Genomic DNA, 22,902 nt, shown 5'->3' with positions numbered 1-22,902 from the left:
GGCATAGTCCGCAAATGATTGTGGGCAAACTGAGCAATTATATGGTTTTCTTTTACTATGAATAATTGTATGTCTTTGGAACGCACTGTTATCTGAAAATGATTTGTCACATTCCCTACAAATAAAGGGTTTCACTCCAGAGTGAGTACGATGATGTCTTTCTAAATTTTCTTTCTCTGCAAAACACTTTCCACATTCTTTGCACGCAAAGTTCTTTACACCAGTGTGAGTTTTTAAATGTCTCTTCAGAGCGCACTCCTGAGTAAAGCTTCGTTCACACGCTTCACAAGAAAATGGCCTCTCACCAGTATGAACTCTAAGATGAACTTTTACATTTCGGCCATCCTGGAAGCCTTACCCACACGCATTACAGGTGAAGGAATTATACTTGGAATGAAACAAAATATGATTCTTCAGGTCCTCTTCATTAACATAGAAGTTACCGCACTCAGCACACAAATGAATGTCATGCAATTTCATATGTTTATGTACTACAGTCATGTTTTTGAAACTTCTACCGCACAAAATGCACCTAATCACATCACTTAGAATATGTATCACAGATTTGCTGTCTCTATTTTCTTCATGTACTTTGTCATAACCAGCTTCATTATTTCTACCTTGTTTGTGTGTGCGAACTGAGGATAGTTTTAAACAGTTTTCCTTCAAAAAATTTTCATCCAAATGCAATTTTGTATTAGACTTATTGTTAGATGATTTCTCCATGCGGTTTCTAAAAATAAAACAAAAACGTAGTGCATAATTATAAAACTCCAGTTACCAGAATCAAGCAAAGATAAAATAGAATTATATTGTGATTCTAAATTGACAATAAGCACCTTAAAAGAGCTTAAGATAAGGAATAGTAAATTAAGTGTTATGTTGTTTTTTTAAATAACATTACAAACGATAGGTTAGTTCTTTAATATTTTCATATAACACCAAAACTCTAGACAAAATGTGTATACGAATACTACCATCATATTCGTAATATAATACTGAATAAAAGGAATCTTTGTATAGCTCAGAGACGTACTTAGCTAGGTGGAATGACTTCAGTCAACAACAAACAATTTGACATTCTTTCTGCTGTACTAAATTCCTAAAATTGTCGCATTAAATAAGCAAATATTTATAAGTAATATCCTTCTACCAGGATGCAAGACAGTAAAAGCTTAAAAAGATTACTTTGCTTCCACAAGTTTAGCGTCTGTTCTTGACACAGATGTCCAGTGGTATGTGGCTCTATCCTCTAAGCGGAATCCAACAGTTATGTATTCAGTATCTCACGTCTATATCATACATACAAAGTACGCAGATTGCAGACGAAAAAACAAATGAAAATCGAAGATTAATCAGATTTCCGTGACAATAATGTAGTACGAATGTGAAACGATTTAAAATTTTATAAAAATCATTAAGGATAATTTTTGAAAAGCAAGCAGATTAAGATTTTTCGTCTGAAATATTCGTCAATTCTCTCCACTCCACTAGAAAGTTTGAATATTAGACAATATGTGTTAATTTCTTAATTTCCAGTATGATTTATTCATTTTCGTGAGCCGTGCATTACACAGCTACTACTAGAGTAAATCATATTAAAATTTATTCAACAATGATGAATGATAAAGATATCAAATTTATTTAAAAAAAGAACGCATAATAAAAAATGTATGGTATAACATAAGTTAATGGTAAAAGATTTGTTGCGAAAATGAGGAAACACAATTGCCAATAAGCTGATTTGACGAACTAAATCAAACTAATTTCTAATATTAAAAAGGCATGGCAGGCAGAGGCAGTTAACGTGCGTAACCAGTTATACAAAATCACATGGAGTAAAATTTACTACAACCAATGGAATACTAAGAATATGTGACACGATTTTTCCTTTAAGAGAAAAAGAGGTATCAGCTGTAAGGAAACAAGCATAAGCATCGAAGAAATTTTAATCAATACCAATCTGATTTTCGAAAATATTTACAAAAGTGAATTCTATAGAATTTGGAAAACTTGATTTTATTTGTGTCCTTGTGAGAGTCTTGACCTTTTTTACGCTATATTTGAAACTCGAAATATACAGTGATGGGCACATTCCTGGGTAAATATTTTTCGGGAGTATTCTCAGAAATTTTCCGGGAATCTATGCACAAACAGAAATAAAAACTGCATTGTATTACTATATTATGATTTCAAACTTAAATTCTTTTTCATCACAGTATATTTCTTACTGTTGTCTCTAGAGGGCTCTTTATTATGTATATTTTGAACAGTATTATATTCATTTATTAATATTTTATTATATTTAGAGAGTAGGCTTAAATGTATATTTACTTACAATATATCTTATGCGAGTAAATATATTGCAAAAAAAAAAAAAAACTTTTGGCATAGAAAGTCCACATACTTTTACATCGTTAAACAATTTAAATTATATGTAAGTAAATATTCTAAACTTAACTCTACTATTTATATTATAAACATATTAAATTTTTAAATGTTATAAATAAATTAGGTTGTGTAACTGCCAGAAGACACATGTCTCACCATTTTATCAACATCTGCGCCTTCATATTTATCTTCACAGTATTTCCAAGGTACTGCTATATCTTTATAATTTTTTACGTACCATTGTCACATACGACCTTTATTCCTACCTATTTCTCGAAATTTCATGTGTTCATTCACATGTGAGAGAAGTTCGAGTAGCTATTAAGATATACGACTCAGAGACAGCAAACAGACCGACGTCTATTACTAATGGTGGTTTGGTACCTATTAATATCATTTCATCTTAATTTCTATATAATTTCTACATTAAAAACTGGTTTCTTTTCATCATTTGTAAATTAGTACTTTCATATTTTTTTTTTTTTTTTTTGTGCAAGTGGAAATGGAACTTCACAAAACTAATAGTATGAGCTTTTTTAAAGTTCAATCCACGAATTTTAATTATTTAAGCTCTAAATTATTTAAAACCTACAAGTTTATGATGATACAGTAATTAGTCGTATAGTTCTATGGAAATATGGAAAATAAAGAAATCGAATTGATTCCCGAAAATTTATATGCCAGGGAAGAAACCCGGAATATTCATTTTTTTAATTTTCCTTCCCACTGGGAATATTTCAATTGTCCATCACAAGTTATAGAGCAGGAAATTTAGACAAAATGGGGAAAAAATTCGAGAAATATCCCAGCAATCTAAATATTTGTGGAAACTTTTGCTATATAATCTCAGCATGTTTTCAAAAGTACGCACAATCAATTGTTTCTAAATAATAAGTAACAACAAGTTGCAACATGCTATTTCAAATTATATATCCGGTTCTATATCGATCGCGAGGGTAGAGTAGTGACGGCGTTTTCTTTTTCTTACTTCGTGTCCTAGCAGGCATAATTTACATCCACATACAACACAAATAGATTAGTTTTCTTATTTGGTATTTCCTCTAGATCGGTTTGCATGTGAACTTTCTCATCTTCCTATACAATTTTACTAATACGATCATCTGTTGTTAAGTCTAAAATTTCTGCAACTAAGAAAACCGTTAAATGTATTCCTGTATCGATATTTCTTTAATCTCGACGAATAAAAGTGTTTGCCTACGGAAATACTCGAATTCTGAAGTATATGATAGATACGTTTTTCTGTAATTCCAACTTGCAATACAAGTTTTAGTTCAAAAAGAAAAATGTTATCTTTAGTTTAATATCGAGGAAGATATATGATTAATGAAAGTGAATGATTGTGAAATTATTTTCGTGCCCTGCCCACCGAAATTCGAATCCGAGACAACGTGCACAAAAAGCACACGCGCTTGTCCCTAGACGAGTGGAGACAGTAATGTTTATTGTAGTTTCGGAAAAATATTGACTAATGGATTTGGAAGTTATCGTAAAGTGATTGAATATGACTGTAATTTTATATGTTCTTGCTGAGCGAAAATCTTATATTTTGAGAAATAAAGTCACCATTAATCATTTTTCCGACTGCAAGTACATTCTAATATACTTTTTTTCTTTGAGAGTCATACGTTTCTCCAGATCACAAAATAATTCAACCACCATAAATAATGCAATCGGTAATATTTCGCGTTTGTGTAGATACTTATAGACTAGTGTTAAACGGTACAATATTTCTAATATAATACTCAAAGAGTTAAAGCTTATATTTAACATTATAATGATGCATGTTATTATTGTTCTGAGATTAGTTTACGTTTACGAGATTAGATTAGTGTTCTGAGTGCACGTCTTTAAGCAATTGTGAATGGAGAATTCCAAAAACATCTCGACGAAACTAGTATTATATGATACGAATATAGTGAATGATAAGTATTTCATTAAATATTGTGCGATATACACAAAGAGCACACGAAGTATTCTTACTCCAAAACACAAGACACAGAAAAGATTATCGGTTCAATAAAACAATTCTATTTAACAATTTGCTTCTAACATATAGAATTTCTCTGTTAAAATAATGTTTAACTCAGCATAATAATCACTGTCTTCCTTCTCCTTATAGAAATTAGAAAAGAAAGCCGTGTACGTACCTATAGACTAGTGGTTCCTTAATGAAGGTATTACCAGTTGTGACATTTTTCGAATTAAATTCCAGTCCTACTTTACTCTTCGTGTTACGCGTTATTTCACATTTCGAAGGAATCATGTATTGTGATTCATTTCTGCTCTCGGTAACGTAACATCCCAAGTCAACGGAACATTTTTGTAGCGTGGTATATACAAATTTCGTGTTCTCACTATTATAGTCTAAGGATATTCCTTTTCCTGCATTTGAATAGGTTTCTAAATTTTCGTAACACACTTCGTATTCAGATTTCATATTTAGTTTCGGGCATTCTTGTAACTCACTTCCTCTAACTCGAGATTTCATACTTTTTATTGCTACATCATTTTCGACAGATTTCGACAGAAAATTTTTAATGCCAATATATTTCCGAAGAGAAAAACATTTTTGTGCGGTGATTTGCTGTCCATCGTATAACTTTGGAACATTACGTATATCATCAAGCACATATTCATCATATTTTTTAACTGGTGGTAGCTTTCTACATAACACAATTGCTTTCTTGGTTTTCTTATCGGAGCACAAAATTGACATATTGTTAACATTGAAATAATTAGACGCAGTATCCATTTTACGCTGTGCGACATTTTGTTTTGAATCAGAATAATACGTTAATCTCTCGAGAGAAACAAATGGCTCGACTTTCAATTTCTTATCCATTGCTTTCATACTCATAATTGTAGTGACCTGAAAAGAAACATAGTTGGAATCAATTATTTCTCGAAGAAAGTATTTATAAACATAGAAAATATTGAACGGAGAAAACATGTTAGGCTTTGGCTTGGAAGTAACACTTTAAGCAATTTTGGTATTATTACTACAATCTACGTCTCGTAAAACTTCAAAACAACTGCAAAATTGATACAACATTTAAACATTTTAATCCTTAACTATTAAGAGAATAATTTTAAGGATATGTAAGAACACTAATTATATATTTAAAAAAAGCTGGTTTCAATTCTATTACTTTATACTATATATATATACATATAATTCTACACAAGTATATACTCTCAAGACTTTGAAAGACTAAAGATAACAACTGGATGGTTTTCTTTGCAAAATTAAGATTTTTATAGTGTTTAAAAGCTTATACGTGAAAATAAAATATTTTATTAATACATGAAATTATTTCTAAATTTCGCCTCGTAAAGTGCTCATTTTTTGTTCCTTATTATAAAATGTCATTCCAATAGTATCTATTTACAATGTATAATTGTATAATAGCATCACCTCCATTATCATTTATTTAGCTAATATTAATGCATTCATTCAAACACTTTAGACCCAGTTAATTAGAAAACAATCCATCTCAAAGCTACATTACTGTTACTTCTTTCGAAAGATAAGAATAATCTCACGCGTAAATAGTATTTGACTCAATATTTGCTAATACCTAGTAAATTGTTTCCCTCTTGTGAGCTGAGAAGAACGCCGTCCTTCACAGGCACTGTAATCGTTGTTCACAACCCAACATACAATCACGAAACATGACTCGAACGGGTTACTTGAGTTTAGTCGCGAATGAATGGTTAGCATATGCAACTTCGGTCTTAGAATCATGGATTTCATTTTCAATGTGAGCTCAAATATGGTTCAGATGGCATGTTAAACTGTAAGTCCAAATCTCACAATCTATACTTGAAGAAACGACGTGTTAAAATCAGCCACACAATTAGATTCTAACACTTTCTTCTTCTGCTGCAATAAATATATCTGTCTACATCAAGTAATTTAAACGGTAGTGAAGTTTTCGCGTACAAGATGACGCTACTCTTGAAAATCTCACGGTATGTAATTCGCTGCAGGTCAGCCTTCACATTATTTAACAGCTGAAACTAGAAGCTGTGCAACAAAGCGTTAAGATATTGCACCGTCAAGATGGGTAAACTTCTTGCAGAACTAGGTTAAATTTTACAATTTTAGTTTGATAAGTTTCGGATTCTTCGTAGGCCTATGAAGACAGTTGTGCTGTTTATGGGGAGGGTCCTGATACAGCCAAAAGATGCTTCAAAATCTTTCATTCTGGAAATTTTGATATCCAAAAGTAGTCATGGCTTCAACACGAAGTGCTTAAACATCGATCACCAAGCAATACTGAACCATTTGGAGACACCCGGTACAAAATGCTCTGAGCGTTTTGGAGCAACATGATCTGACTTATTCGACAGAATTTCTATTAGTGAACATCTCTAGTCAAACGTAATGAACACCAACCATCTCTGAAGCGGTTATTTATGAGTGAAAGGAACTGAATAACTTTCAACAACTGTATCGTGGCCAAAGCGAGAAGGTCCACAGTCTGTAACGAAGCAGACACTAACGAAAGGAAGATTTTACTGTGCATTTGGTAAAATTGAAAAGGTATCGTACATCACCACCTGCTGTTATAATGCAGAGCAGTACTATCCGTAGCGTTGTCAATTAGTGTATGTGCGTCTAGCAATGCAAAGAAATGTCCGGAATTGGTAACAAAAATATTGTGGTATTCAACGCTGACAACGGCAGAGAGCATATATTTTTGACAAGTTAGGAGCTGAGGTAGTTCTCTGCGAGGTTTCAATGCATATAGGTAGTATAGCCCGTACCTGACAACGTAAAAGTATAATTTGTTTCAGTCCCTGCAGAACTTCCTGAATGCAATTACATAAGTTGCAAAACAGCTAGTAAAACCCACATCCCACATTTTTTGGCCAGACTCCACAGCGATGAGACTAGAATTTTACCAGAAAATGGTAAGTCATAAACAAAACTACATATATAAGTTTTCACAATTTTACATTCAAATTACGATTAATGTATTGGTATTTTCTATATCTGAAAGCTCAATACGCTATAGACGATCTGTCAGGTCTACTATATAGTGATCAGTTACTTTTTCTTTTATATTACTTTGCGCATCAAATAGGAAATTATTTAAGCACCAGCCTATAATACGCAAATTTTAGTGTACTATGTTTATATATATTTTACACCAAGACGTTTTCGGCCTTACCTCTAGCGTTAAAATGGGCTATTACCTGTAATGTAAAAACTACTTACTTTTTCTTCTTGGCATGTTAGAAATATAGAAGATATAAATATTGAATCAATTATGACTAATCCAGTATAATTCCCCATTGCTCATCATGGGTTTTACCACCATCACCAATATAGAATGTGTGAATTATATTTTTGATTCTGAATCATGTATATTTATTATAGGGTGTTCAAAATTTAAAAACGTCCTTTTTATTTTACAGTAATTCTATCTTATGTTACTCACAGGATACTTAGTACAAGAGTTCCTCATTTAAAATGTGAACTGGAATCACGTATAGGATAACTTTTGAAAGTAATGAGGTAGAAGTATAAAATATACACCAATTTTTAGCCCTATCCATGTAGATATTTTTAAACAAAAAGCAGCTAATGAAGTCCACGTGTGTACATGCTGTGTTGCTAAATATAAGTGGAAGTATAAGAAAAAAATATTTACAAAACATGGTAAATCGCATGTCACACGTGTGTATGGACATGCAGCCCACAAATTTCAGCGCGGATTTGTGGTTTGGATCGGTACTTATAGTAGTCGAAGAAGAACGGTTCACTTTCACCATCAGCTTGTTCAGATGGTTACAAGGTGCAAGTTAGTGACGCTATTTTCCTACTTTGTTCGATGTTTTTATTTAGTGTTTTCAATTATTTCATGTGATAAACATTACCCAAATACACACGCTGTTGCACTCAAACACAGGCAGTGTTTCCATGCGTAGCGTAAAACTTCAAAATCCACGTTTCCGCGGGTACGCCATTAATGGGACAATTCTGGACAAGCTGATGAAGAAAATGAGCTGTTCTTCTTCGACTACGATAAGTACCGATCCAAATCCGCCCTGAAATTTGTGGACTGCATATCCATGCTGTGACATGCGTTTTACCATGTTTTGTAAATTTCCTTTTATACATTCACGTACACTTGACAACACTATATATACATACGTGGACTTCATTAGCCGCTTATATGTTTAAAAATATCTACGTGGATCAACCCAAAAATAGGTGTATCATTTACACGTGTACCTCATTTCGTTGAAAAGTTAGCTTCTACCTGGTTCCAACTTGTGTTTAAAATGGGACACCCTGTATTTTCTTTATTATATTCTATTGGATGTTGTCGTAAATTTGAATATATTGTGTCTGTCGGTAATTTCTTTCTACCGCTTTGTAAGCTTAACCGCTGTATTGGCAATGACAAAGACACACGAGTTAACAAGTTGTGTCCTTCGTTATCATAAAATTACCTATCATGCTAATTACCGAATAAAAAAATCTATGACTTCCTATATATGTTTATATCTGCGAACTTGAGTAAAAATTACGCTTACAGAGTATATCTATGCAACGAGCCTGTTATTCAAGACATTCGAAGTGCTGCAGAATGATCAAAGTACTCACACTATGGCCTATCACAAATTGTTCACCGTGTGGAAATTTGTATAAAATAAAGTTCTCTAGAAAAGTACCTTGTAAAATATGATACCACATAAATACATATTGTGGTTTCTAATATTTTAATCCGATTACAAGAAATACTTTGCAACATTTGAGAACAGTAAAACATCACCTACAAGAAGTGAGAGTGAACATTTCTATAGAAATAGTTTTTTTTTTTTTAAATTGCTTACATTAAAATGAAGGTAGAACAGTCGGAAAATATACTGATCTTGATTCGAAATGAAATATTCCAATTTTAGGTTCTATACTTATGTCTTGCAAACTACAGCAGAAAGGTAATTAACAGAAGTGGATTATTCAAATTTCTTGGTGGAATAAAATATTGCAGGAAGCGAGACAACCTCGAAAAAGAAGCTCAGAGACACGATGCTGACCACCGTAAGATAAGATTGTCTGCATTTGAACGCGAGACTCTTCGCACCAATTGTTAGCGCTTTATCACAGAACCATGGTATTCCTTTGATTTGTAATATATCGATATTGAAGTGAAAATATGTAGGAAAAAAAACTTTCAACGTGCATATATTAAGATTTATATAGAACATAGCCCATCATGAAAATCAGCATTACAGGATAAAATATGTGAATTTATGCATGAATCAAATCTATAACCATAATAATACGATAAACACAACGTAATTAATGTAAACTTAACTCCGATATAAGCGTATGTAAAGATCTGCAGACACTCCAAAAATTTACGTGCAGTTGCCTAAGACATATCACCGTTTTGTGACTTCGGATAACAACACTATGTTCTCCCTAACTGCACTACTCACTGAATTAGAAAAGAAGTCTGATAATGGATGCATGTCTAGTAAAACGAATGTTCCCCTGTAAGGGTATTTTAGCAATATATTAAGAAACAATAAAAACTATAATTTCAGCTATAATATAATGCTGTTCTCAATCCGCAAGGATGTACTAAGAGTTGTACAATTAAAATTATTTTGCTTGTTTGAATTGAAGATTGGCACGGTGACTATGGGACAGAGGTTAAGACAAATTCGAACCACATGAGACCTCACCAGCGGGTTTCCCATGCCTAGACCGCGTACCCTTACAATAAGGCCACACGGGAGCTCTGAAATTCATTTTCTAGATAGGAGAAAACATTTCTTAATGAGTCTGTGATAAGCTACCTGAAAATGTTGGGGGAAAAACATATTTAGATATTCACTTCGCAAACATAACAAATAAAATGACATGTTCTAATTTGCTTATACAAACATTTACATGTATATTACAATCATAAAAAAAGAAATGTCACACTGAAAATTCTCAATATAACTGTGGATAAATACGAATCACTAAAACCTTTTCCCATCAGATCATGACACGTTTAGTGTCTTTCCTCATGTCAAACACAAAATATTCCAACGACAAAAATCAGTGACTTCTTTACCCAGTGGAATAAGACCGCTTGGAGTGAAATACGTCAAGCTCTCCATATTTTTTCCATGGTGTTTGCCTCAGGCTCAGTTGACGATGTAGCTGACTTATTTGCTAACGTCATACAGGCTGTAGTTAAAGACTTTGTGCCAATTCGTAAAATACCTTCTTCAGTTTCCCCCGTGCTTTGAAGAGGAACTAAAGTGCGAACTTTGCAACAAAAAGAGAGCATGGAAGCTATGGAAGGAATTTCCTACTGAATATACTTATAAGAACTTAACATATATTAAAAGACATAGTAAATATGAAAAAAAAAAGTATGAGGAATACATTGAACACATCACAATCGATACAAAAAACCCTAAACGTTTCTCGACCCCAATAAACTATCAAAGAAATAGTTCTCGCATATCGCTAGAACTAACCTATAAAAATGCTTGTGTAAATGAAGAGAACAGGGCAAAGGTGTCTAATGAATATTTTGTTAATAGTTTTGCTTCATCTCTCCCACCTCTCCTTCCTTCCCCTGCCCTCTTCAACCTATTTGTTCTTTGTCTTCTATCAGTACCACACCGACTGAAGTACTCTCTTCTCTCGTCATTACCCCAACAGCGCGCCTTAGATCCAGATAATATGTATACTTGCTTCCTACGCAGTGTGCCAGTTCGCTTCCTAAATCCGTTTCCGATTTACTAAATCACTGTTGTACTGAGTGTTTTTCGTAACAGTTGGAAGAGAGCGAATATCACTCCTCTTCGCAAATCTGGTAAAAATAAAAATGACGTGTGCTCCTATTGATCTATTTCTTTATTATCACCACTCTCACTTGTTTGTGAAAAAATAATGAAAAACAGACTCCTTCAAGTTGTTGCTTCATTTGTTGTTTGTAAGCACTCACAACACAGCTTTTTGTCCGGGAAATCTTGTGTTACTAATTTAACAGTTCTGTCCGAATATTCTCAACCCAACAGTTTGTATTGGGACCTCGCTAACGCTTTCGATTCTCTTCCAAACCATGTTTTTACATACAAACTCAGTTCTAGATTCAATACACATGCAAAATTAAACATATCTGAGTAATAGGACACAACGAAAATTAGGTTAAGGTTCCTTTCCTGACTCTTTCCCGTAATTTTTGGAGTTCCTGAAGGCAGTGTTCTGGATCCACTTCTACTCCTACTATAATACATGGATGATCTGCCTTCTTTGCTCACAAACAGCTCTACCAATATCCTATTTGCTGACGATTGCAAACTCTACAGACAAGTTCAATCAGAGTACGATCCCCTTGCTCTAGAGTATGATGCTTCAATTCTTCTCAACTGGTGTAACTCTTGGAAATTTACCTTAAACATCGAAAAAGTTGCTTCTTTTACGAGTTCTCTAAAAAAGAGACCTATAAGCTACATTTAAAAAATTAGTCATAAGAACATAAATCCTGTCACCTCTTTTATAAATCTTGGCGTAATCACTGACAGTAAGCTTACTTTTCCGGATCATATAAGCACAATATCTTGTACTACTATGAGAAAACTAAGACTTCTTTATCGCGTCATTGATATAAAAAATCCTAATTTCTTAAGCTTGTCCTACAAGTCAAATGTCGCTCCCACTATTGAGTACTGTTTTCCAATCTGGTCTATTTTCTGCACTACTCATTTAAAAAATTCCGTATTATTATTATTAGCCGCTGTATCCTACTGACTGCCTCAATTTCCAACACTTTCAAAAGATTACGTTTTACAATTCCCTCATATCAAATTTACTCTACTGAGAAAAAATTTTTGACCTAATATTTCAGCATAAAATTGTAAAAGGCTATGTATCTAGTGAACAGTTACTAAGTTAGATCAATTTTTACGTACCCGCTTAACCAACATGGTCTACGATCTCTTTTACACAAGAGCGACGAGAGTAAATACTGTCCAAAGGTACCTTTTAAACAGAAATGTCAGAATTTATAATTAGTTACCAGAAACTCTAGATGTCTTTACAAATGAGTATAATTTCAGATCCTCTGTAAATAAGTTATTTTTTCATGTTGGTGTTGTGCCGTACCATCTTGAGCTCAAATTGTTATTGACTTTCTATGTTATCAAAAAGTTAAAATGTTTCAGTGTAAAATGACATAGTCCTTTATACGAAGCCTAGTATAAATAAATAAATATTATATATTTTTATAGCAAGTTAACAGTTACACAGTGGTATTGTAAAGAACATAAATATCATATAAGTTAATTAAAAAGTAAATGTTAAGTATTTAAAAAAAAATAGGCGAGGTTTAGGCTCGTTCCACGTTGTTTGGCAATTTCTCATGAAATAGCAATAGTTAAGATAATGTAGAACGAGATATTATATCAGCTAAATATTTTAAATCCATAAGGTAAAATTCAGCTCAAACACCAAATGAAGGCATTGATGGAAACGACCTTAACTGCGAGATTTGGAAATGATCAGGTAGGAAGCCATGGAGATCGAAATATTGTCGTCGAATTTTCCCAACTATAAAATCTTTAAGAATAAATGAAGTAACTAAGGAATAAGCAATATTATAGGTTTCCATAAATATATTACCTCCCACGATTATTTCAGTAGGCCAGAGAAGACAGAGTGGGAGGAATCAGGAGAAAACGAAGAAAACACACGTGCAATTTGTTTGTTATGTTTTTCTCTCATCTTATAGTCTATGTCATAAGATACAGCTAAAAACTGCAATATCGTTCGTGCTGTGACTAGAAAATCAAACAAATAAGGGGCATTGGATACGGGATATTGCGGTTTCATTAAATCTAAGAATGATTGATGAATCTTATTTTTTAAAAAAATTTGAAGCAAATTATAATAAATAGACACTCACACATACGGATAAAAAAGATAAGTAAACCTTTCTAAATATATATCAATCTGCTATACCTCTTCTTTGCTTTCACTAGTACTTTATGACCTCAACCTTTTTCTGATTTTTGTATTATTACCGAACCAAAGGCGTACATTACATTTCGAGCATACTGCAACAGTCTCCATTTTCGGTTTCATGTTTTTTAATAACTTACTATACATATATGTATATGAATAATCGGTAAAATAAATGTAGTTCCAAATGCCTCACTATAGATCCCACATCGTACAAAGCGAAATATCTTAAACGGTAATTTTTCGACTTTATTAACTTCGCTATTTATAATGAACCATGAAATGTTACGCTATTGCTTCTAATGGATGCCCCTTGAACCAATATTTGTCATTTTCTTTAGCAATTTTAAGCATATATGAGGCGCTACTTATTGTTGAAACTATAGATCAACGTTGCCACTCCAATCTAGAAGAAACTACAAAACGGCTACTACAAACCTTAAAATGCCAATACTACGGTAAAGGATATCACATACTTAGTTTTAATTTTTATATCTGTCAGATTATTTTCGTAAACTTCTTCTAGGTTTTGTTTATACAACTCTATACTCCGCACGTGAGAAGTTTGAAAACTAAAGCAGATTCAAATTATGCATATATGCAGAAGAGGCGCAGTACAACAGGATATTTTGAGGAAAACATTAATGGTAGAAAACAAAAAAGCCAATCAAGCTTTTACCGATACTATGATGTTTTTCGGCTTCAATGAGTTATAGGAATTACCCAACATAAAGTGATCTACACAACGCTCTATCCTAGTCAGTCTGTTTCTTTCCATTTACCCCGATATTTCTAACGTTACTCCCCTTTATTTTACCCTCTCTAAACAAGACAGCAAAGGAGATCACAAAGCTATCTTTTGGAATCAGAATAACAATCACGGGTCAATCCAGACGAAGTGGTTCAGAACAGGTTGCTGAACCATCTCCGAAAATTACAAAAAAATGAGTGTGATGAACCTCGTGAATGAATAACACTATTCACTTTGTTGTATGTACAAGTGCTCCTAAATGCGGTCATATTTGTTGTCGGTGGAGTGCCAATTTTTGCATTTGCAAGCTTGTACAGAAACTACAGCTTCTCAGGGCGTATGAACCAAACAAATACCAAACATTATTCAATATTTACAGGAGAGACTAATTAACACGAAAAAAAATACGCTTGTTTCTAAATAAACATGCAAGGTATCAAACCAATAAGTGGAATCACCAGGAAAGGTACACAAAATTACACTTTTAAAGCAACTGCATTCTGTAATGGCATAAACAGGGATTTATAAGTTCTGCGATGAATACCATTGCATGTAGAGTGTCTGCAGAAATACAAACAGTTATGGTACTACTGGCACCGTAGATTTATGGGGGTTCGAAGTTGAAGTTTCTGATTCTGATGCCATTTTTGGGGCGTAATACCTCAGGAGGGCAAAGTACTGAAAATTGCTACTTAGCCACAAAGTAATTCTGTATGTGAATAAACTATTGTTTAAAAAAAATCAGGACTGACATTAGATGGAAAAAGAGTGGGGATATTGTAAAAACGCGAAGAAAATATGTGCGTAACAACGGATGTAACCTAGAAAAACATACATGTTTGGATATGTTTCATGCTAGACTTCAAAAGCTACACATGGTTCAGAAATTAGACCCGCTTTCGTTTGTGTTCAGTTGTACAGAAGTTGGCGAGTCGAGTTTGTTCGTCTTTCTAGCTCCATGGTCACTGCCAAGACTATATGGGAGAGAGGGTTAGCTCCCCTTGCACCCACGATACCCATCGTCGAACTAAATCACAGCATTAAGGCACTCAATATATCAGCCAACTGTCATTGGAATCCAATATCAGTTTCGGAAGTTTGTGTTCACAAGGTCTCATTACAGCTATCTAGGGATTATCTGCCAGGTTATAGCGAATCCCTTCGTTCCTTTGGGAAATCCCTCGCACACATCTTGTGCAGGTTTGAAACATATATTACAATCGAGCAGATATTATTTTGAGTGTCATGTTCTAAACCGCACTTTACTTTGCGTTGTTCTTGAATTATATATATCTGAAAATCATTTTCCCAGGCCTCCGGTACCTTATATCGCCGAAACTATCCGTCACTAACCAAAGTTCCACAGCATGTTTTTGTTGGTTTCGGTTTTGGGAATCAGCTCCGAAGTTTGTTCAAATAGTTTCTTACCATCCTGTACAAGAGTCACTCTGACATAGCGACTGGAACAAACACGTTCGAAGAGCCAGTATGAACTGAGTCGAAAGAATCGATTCACTGAATCGAAATAATGAATGAATTATTTACATGACTGGCCGGGAAAAAAATTAATATATACAACAGGACTATTGGTGCAGATTATTTCAACGTAATTTAATAATAAGAACTGTAGTGTTATGTGAAACAGAACAATGCTTCTTAGAAATTGCAATTATTTTTACTACGTGCTAGCAAATAGAAAACAAACTTTTATGGCTTCCAACAGCATGTACTCAGATTTGCCTCTATATTTGCTTCTAAAGACATCATGCAGTTATGTTTTGCTAATTCATTAATCTGGATACCCCGCATAAATTAAAAACAAACAATTAATGAATTACAAAAAAAATTAACCGTAGAAATACAGGATTTGTAAACTAAAATCAGATTCTTCCAATGCATTTATTTCGAAGTCACATAATAATATCTCTGTCACCAATTAATATTTTATAAAGTTTCAGTGTTGCATGCCATATATGGTAGTTTCTATATATCGTCAAAATTAAATACACAGGGAGATAATTTGCGGGTAAAACCTGTTAATTCGAAAAAAAATGTTTCGGGGACTTGTGTATATGGAGTAACATATACTTTATGTCGAAATAAGTTCCGCTGTTGGCTCTCGGCATAATTACTGGCAAATTTGCAGAAGTATACGAAATTTATGCCTCAGACAAACCAAAAATATAATAAAGATATCACTGTGCGGTGACAAATTACGGCATTTGTGCCGTATCGCCGGACCGCTTAGAAAGAAAAAAGCATCAAAATGTATTGCATTCGGTTATATTTTGTTGGATTACATTAAATTACCTAACATTAGGCGTGCAGTATTACTTTAATACGGATCCATAGTGTAAGTATCAGTAGTAGTAGGAGCAGGAATAATAGTAGTAATAGTAATAGAAAGAACGGGTTAGAAGCCCGGCAGGGTTTGGTTGGGTTCTGTTCTTGACATGAAATGGGAAAATTTAAAACTTGCCAATTTTTTTCTGTATATTTTACAATTTATGGATCCGTATACTAAAACAAGTGTACCTCTCCGCGAAATAGTCCATCCGAAATCTGCAGTGCAGCTAATAACATCAAAAACAATCAACAAATACAATCACTTTCTTAATTTTTACTATTCCCCTTACCTGCCTTGTACTCATTCCTCCTCATAAACTTAAATAAATTCTCCAATCGGACGGGTAAATTTCCTCATATTGGTCCGGCGATATGGCACTTAACTCCAAATCACGAACAAAAATGAAGTTTATTTCTGCATTATTTGAAGTTGTGTAGGGAAGACATTTTAGGGAAAATGACGACAGAGAATAATATGTCAGACTTCCAAACCCACTGTATTAGTAACTAACTTAGAAACTATGTAATGTAATAGGTGAAAGATACCGACTGACTGTAGCAATACTCAAGGGTACTACACAACATATTGCTCTTAGGGACTCCAGACTATCTTTTTTTTTTTTTAAGGGAGGGGCACAAATTATAGTATATGAAAATTGGCATAACAATGGGCTTGTATAAGCAACTAAAATATATTGGGATTTTTCTCCTCAAATGTATATTAAATTAAATGCAATGTGTGTTCCTTTCCAGGTCCATAATCATGATATTATACATGAAGGTGATACGCAAAGGCAATGTATCAAATGATCATGGAATACCACGCAATACGTGTTTATATATATATATATATCATATGAAATGTTGTTTCAACCAGTCTCGTTTATCCGTATACACACTGTCGTTGACGCGCCCAATTGTTACACATTAACCCCCACGCCGTGCTCGTGCTCTGAATAATTTTATTATTCTTACGGGCGAAACCGTCTTTTACAGATTACTTTCATTAGCGTGTTTCTATGTAGATTTGCATCTCACAGGAAAGAACACAACATATTTCGATTATTTACTCATTGGTTTATTTAAATATTGGGATAAAAATTTGTTCCTGTAATTTTTACAAATATATGGATCCGAGCAATCTACATAGTTGTTTAAAGCCACACTTTATCCAATCCAATTAATCGACAGGCGGGAAGAAATTCAGAGTCTGCAATGAAATGTTTGTCTTTTGTAAACGATTAAATATTACCTGTTCCAAATGGAGTATTGCCATCCAGCAATAATACACGTATACAAATTTCCAATATGTGTCCGTTTTCGGATTCTTCTTTTTCTTCACTCAGAATAAAACCCTGGTGCTAAATCCTTCTGGGCAATTAAGTCGAAAAACATTATAGTAAATATGTCGTAATAGTAGTTAAAGTAGTAAATATATCGTAATAATAAAAATGTAAAAGTTGAACATGCATGAGCACGTGCTAAATGCGTTAAGGAAGTTGTTGTCTTGTCTTGTCGTAGACCATTATCGGTCAACTAGGTAGGTGCACCGGCTCACTAGTCATATGTGCTACTATTGCAAAAATGGTCAAATGTGTACCTCAAACAGAGGATTTATGATTCAAAAGCAAAATAGAATAAAATACAGGACACAATCGGGAAAAGGACACGAGTCCGAAAAAAAAGTCAAAATCAGGAAAAAATCAAAGTCAAAGTCGGGAAAGGAGTTCAGACAGGGAAAGGGCGCAAAACCAAGGTGAACAGAGCAAAAAAGTAGACGAAAGTGGGAAGTATAAAATGAAAAGATAAAGGAGAAATAGAAAGTGTGGAAAAAAGAAGGGAATGTATGTACGTGTAAATGGAACAGAAAGTGTAAGTGTAGTGTAGGTGTATAGCGAGGATCACTTAATCTTCTTCCTGACGGAGCACCACCAGACACAAGGCACCCACTATCACAGCCACTGCCGAAACCGTTAAGGCAAGGTTGCTTGAAATGACAGGTTGCCTCACACGAGGTAAACAAACGTCACACGTGACGTCACTGAAGGCCGGTTGACCGCGCGAATATTTTGTTGCTTTCTTGAAGCATATTTTCTTCCGTGATTTTGGATGCTTTTTAAAATCAATTGAGCGGGTTAGTATAAAATGAATTTAGAAGACGGATCAGTTGTTAATCAAGAGTCTCTAAAAGCTCTGATAGAATTGACATCGAGTGAAATAAATGTTTGCTCTAACATTGACAATCTCCATATGGAATGTAAGGGTACTCAAAGACAATATGTGAAATTGGCTTCACAGTTGCCATCCCACACGGTTAATACAGGTCTAATACATTATAAACCAGGAAGTAACAACGAAGTAACAATAAAGACGGCACATTTTATCGAACTAGAGAACGACTAGTTCAATATACTGAATGTTTCGTTCAATAAATAAGCGATAAATCCATATAAATCCCCTTTTGGTAGACACGAAGACGTACACAAACAGAAACTACAAGATTTCTATGATGATGTGAGCTCTATGAAAAACAAAACAAGTGCTATTTCAGAAAGGTATATTAATGTCTATTAACGCAATTCAAATGCTCCTCCAAGACTTGAGAGATTATGACCTAAAGTATATTCTCATAGCCAAAGTTAACCAGGACGTGCATGAAAGCTTATTTTCTCAAATAAGATATTGAGGAGGAGGTTTTCAGGACCGTCCGTCACCTTTCAATGCTCTATACAGGGAAAAGCCCAAAGATGTTTAAGACAAATACGTGTACTTCTGATGTTACAGATGAAGAATTTGTTGTTTCATTTGCTCTAAAAAGTCTTGCGGAAGACATATACAACGTAGATGAAATGAAAGGCGAATAACTACAATGGATTCTCATCTAACTGTAAGTAGTGATACTGACACAGCTATCAAGATTGGATCACCAACAAAAGACCTTCAGATAGGTGATACTTCTGAAGACAACATGAAATATCTTCCTGGATGGATAGCCACGAAGCATAAAAAACAATCAAAATTTGGGACTAAGAACACGAGACCAAACACCATCATGCCATGATTACATTATACCAGACTGGGTCTCACATTAATCATACGGATATTTGACTGTTCCAACTGAAACTTTTTTCAAGCAAGTTAAGAAAATAGAAGTAGCATTTTTAGGAATTGTTGAAGGGGGCATTCCCTAAGAAAACGTATACTAGTAAATATCTCTAACAGAATGGCACGTAGGCTGTAGGGAAAGGGCATTCATTCAAGTGTCATGAAAACTTCTGTAAAGTAGCATTAATGGAACTTCTGTAAAGTAGCATTCGTAGAAGAGATATTAATGGAAAATCGAATGAGAAAAAGAAATCTTTGAAAACGAGGACATAAAAAGTTAGGTAAAGTGTGATTCGCATACGCTTTCAAAATGGTTCATAGGCCTCCAGAGGAACCTTCCATTTTAAAAAGAAGTTAACACGCCATACACAGTACTTCAAGATGGTGTGGAAATCTGTGTTTTTAATAATAATAATAATAATAATAATAATAATAATAATAATAATAATAATAATAATAATAATAATAATAATAATAATAATAATAATAATAATAGACCCCTAGTATTATTATTATTATTATTGAAGTCACAGGTTCGAACACCAGTGATGGAAATTCTGAAAAAAATCAGCATTTCTCCTCAATCTCATCGGGATATAGGGGAGGGAATGGTACTCTTTAAAAATAGGTGCCTGCCACGTCCTTCAATCGCAAAATGAGCAACAGAAGCCTAAAGGTCTTAATAAATTATATTAATTAACTAATAATTATAAAAACAAGAAATCCATTCTGGCATGGGCCTGTATGCAGTAGGTAGATATCGAAGTATTGTAGATTTTAAAGAAACTTATTAATTCCCAATGTACAAAGTTTGTTTGATTCAGATAAAAACATGCATAGTCGCTAACGCTCTCGCCTTCGGTGCGAGTGGTCCCGGATTCGATTTTCGGTGGGGGCACTCGGTCAAAAAAGTGTAACAGTTTTTTCAAGCTAGCGACCTTGAATGAGGTTTTCCTGGGTTTTCCTCATTCACCACCATAACATAACTTCTAGGCCGCTTCCTTTCTTCCCTAATCCTTTCTTCCTTCTTTTTCCCCGGATAGTGTGCTCGCTGAGGGACATCATCCCTCAAAATGTGACGGACTAAATGGACATAGATGCCGAAAGCCCAGAAATCTAAATCCTAAATCTTAAATCGGATAAAAACTCACCTGCTAGCTTAAGTTAACATAACTGCTTTTTGGGGGGGGCGGAGGAGGCTAGACTCCCAGCCCCTACAATGATTTGACCTATCTTCGACTGTGACCAATATTTTACTCCATACTAATTATGTACAAAGTTTGATTTGATTCAGTTGACAAACGCGACCGCTATCGCGTACCGAAAAGCGTTATATATATATATATATATATATATATATATATATATATATATATATATATATATATATATATATATATATATATATATATATACTGAAGTGCTGAGTGGTATGTTTGAATTCGTAACCTGCATTTCTGAGCATTTCATTAACTTCATAAATATGTTAAGATGATACTTGAGTTCAATTGCATATTATTATTATTATTATTATTTACGAACTTTTGCATTTCTTTCGTCCGTTGTAGGGGTATTTACGCGTCGAAGGAGGAAGAAAATGAAGGAAGTTCGTCATGTACTTCATTTTTTTTTTCAATTTGTTTACCAGACGCAGCAATGTGTACTAATATTTTTACAATAAAGAATAACAATGCTAATAACTTCAGTAAAAATGCAACTTTCGTAGGGAAAAGTAGTTGATTTTTGCCTGTACTTCTGCCTTCGCAGGGAGAAAGCGGGTCTTCAGTGACGTCAGCCGCTATGTTTATCCCGTGTGAGGCAACCTGTCATTTCAAGCAACCTTGCCGTTAAGGAAGTTGTAATAGAGTTAAACATCAGCATTGCCAGACTCACAGCTTGGAATTATTCCAAAACATTATCGAAATTATGCTACATTCGGACAAATTATGCTAGATCCTCATATTTACTAATTCAGGAATTTTTAAAGAAGAGAAACTAAGTTGAGATACGATAACGTAAATTAAAATACGCAGAGCGCAGGAATGCTAGAACAGAACTCAGTACTTCAGGCACCAAATCTTTAACTAAACTAGGGCAGTCGTTGCCAGACTCACAGCTGGGAATTAAGAATAAAGAAAGGAAAATATTTCGTATAAATAAATGGAAAGTGTTTGTTTACATATTTTAAAAGAAAATGACCTCACAGTCAAAGTATTAGAAAACCCTGGGTGGAGCTAAAAAAAAAAAAAAAAAAAAAAAAAAAAAAAAAAAAAACATCTCTGGCGTTGACCGGGTCACATAGCGAAAGGCCTTTGAGTCACAAATATTTGTAAAGGGATGAACGGCCGCCGTTTCAAACTTGCTTCGAAGAATAAGACTACCTATATGGATTACTGATTGTATGAATCAATGGGAGAGAATACATTTTTGCCGCTTTCTTACCATGAACAACTTCTTTCTCATCTCCAGGTTTTGTGGTTTTTTGATAAACTTGTTGAAATTATGCTAGATTTGGGAAGGATGCTGAAAGCAAGATGCAAGATGCAAAAAGACATGCAAATTATGCTAGATCTAGCATCATTATGCTAGATCTGGCACCGCTGTTAAACATTGTTTTGTCTTAGAGAGGGGCAGAATCGAGTCGAAGAATCGATTCCACTCGATTCCTCAATGTAGTCGATTGTCTGTGCTCGGTTTCTCTGGACTCAATGCTGCATTCGGTTTAATTATTCTCACTCAGTGGCCTGCGTTGATGATCCTGCGTTCATGACTTCATGTACGCACTTTCTGGATTCGATTCTGGATCATTTCTGTATTCAGTTTTATTATGCTCAATCAGTGACTCAACTCCGTGGCAGTGCATTCAACAAGCTGCGTATACAGAACACATTTTTTTTTTTTATTCATATATCTACTGACGGAAACTAACCCTTACGCAGCGTAAAGAGCTTTGACTGAATTCGTTAAAGTAGCGTACGCGTTGCTTTGTCCTGTTATCGTCGGGTGGGGAGGGCCCAGTGGTGCCCCCTCTTATGCCTATGACACACACCCTCCCCGCAATTGTCTATCCATTTGTGTTCTTCCATGAAAATAAATCTTTTCGATTAATTTTTACACCCCCTCAAACATATTTATATAGATTTTTACCCCCCCCGAAATATTTCAATGACGCAGTTTGCGTCATAGCCCCCGCTTGTGGGCACCCCTGGTAGGGCCAGTAAAGCAAGCCATGGAAGGAGTAATAAGTCCGAAACAAGAGAGAATCGAGTCCATCAGAATACAGCGAGAAGTAAATAGCAAAGTG

General features: G+C 34.3%; 1 protein-coding gene across 1 annotated transcript; it reads right to left on the bottom strand.

Annotated features, from left to right (window-relative positions):
• Positions 1-202: 202 nt before the first annotated feature.
• Positions 203-18,187, bottom strand: LOC145670612 (uncharacterized). The gene is made up of 3 exons (XM_081739404.1): positions 17,746-18,187; positions 4,560-5,281; positions 203-733 (listed from the first exon to the last, which is right to left on the bottom strand). The coding sequence occupies exons 1-3, from the start codon at positions 17,767-17,769 to the stop codon at positions 355-357; spliced, it is 1,125 nt and encodes a 374-aa protein (XP_081595530.1). The 5' UTR covers positions 17,770-18,187; the 3' UTR covers positions 203-354.
• Positions 18,188-22,902: the final 4,715 nt, after the last annotated feature.

This window comes from Thermobia domestica, chromosome 14 (assembly GCF_964235325.1).
Source record: "Thermobia domestica chromosome 14, izTheDome1.hap1.1, whole genome shotgun sequence".
NCBI lineage: Eukaryota > Metazoa > Arthropoda > Insecta > Zygentoma > Lepismatidae > Thermobia > Thermobia domestica.
This window is presented reverse-complemented; position numbering and strand designations above follow the sequence as displayed.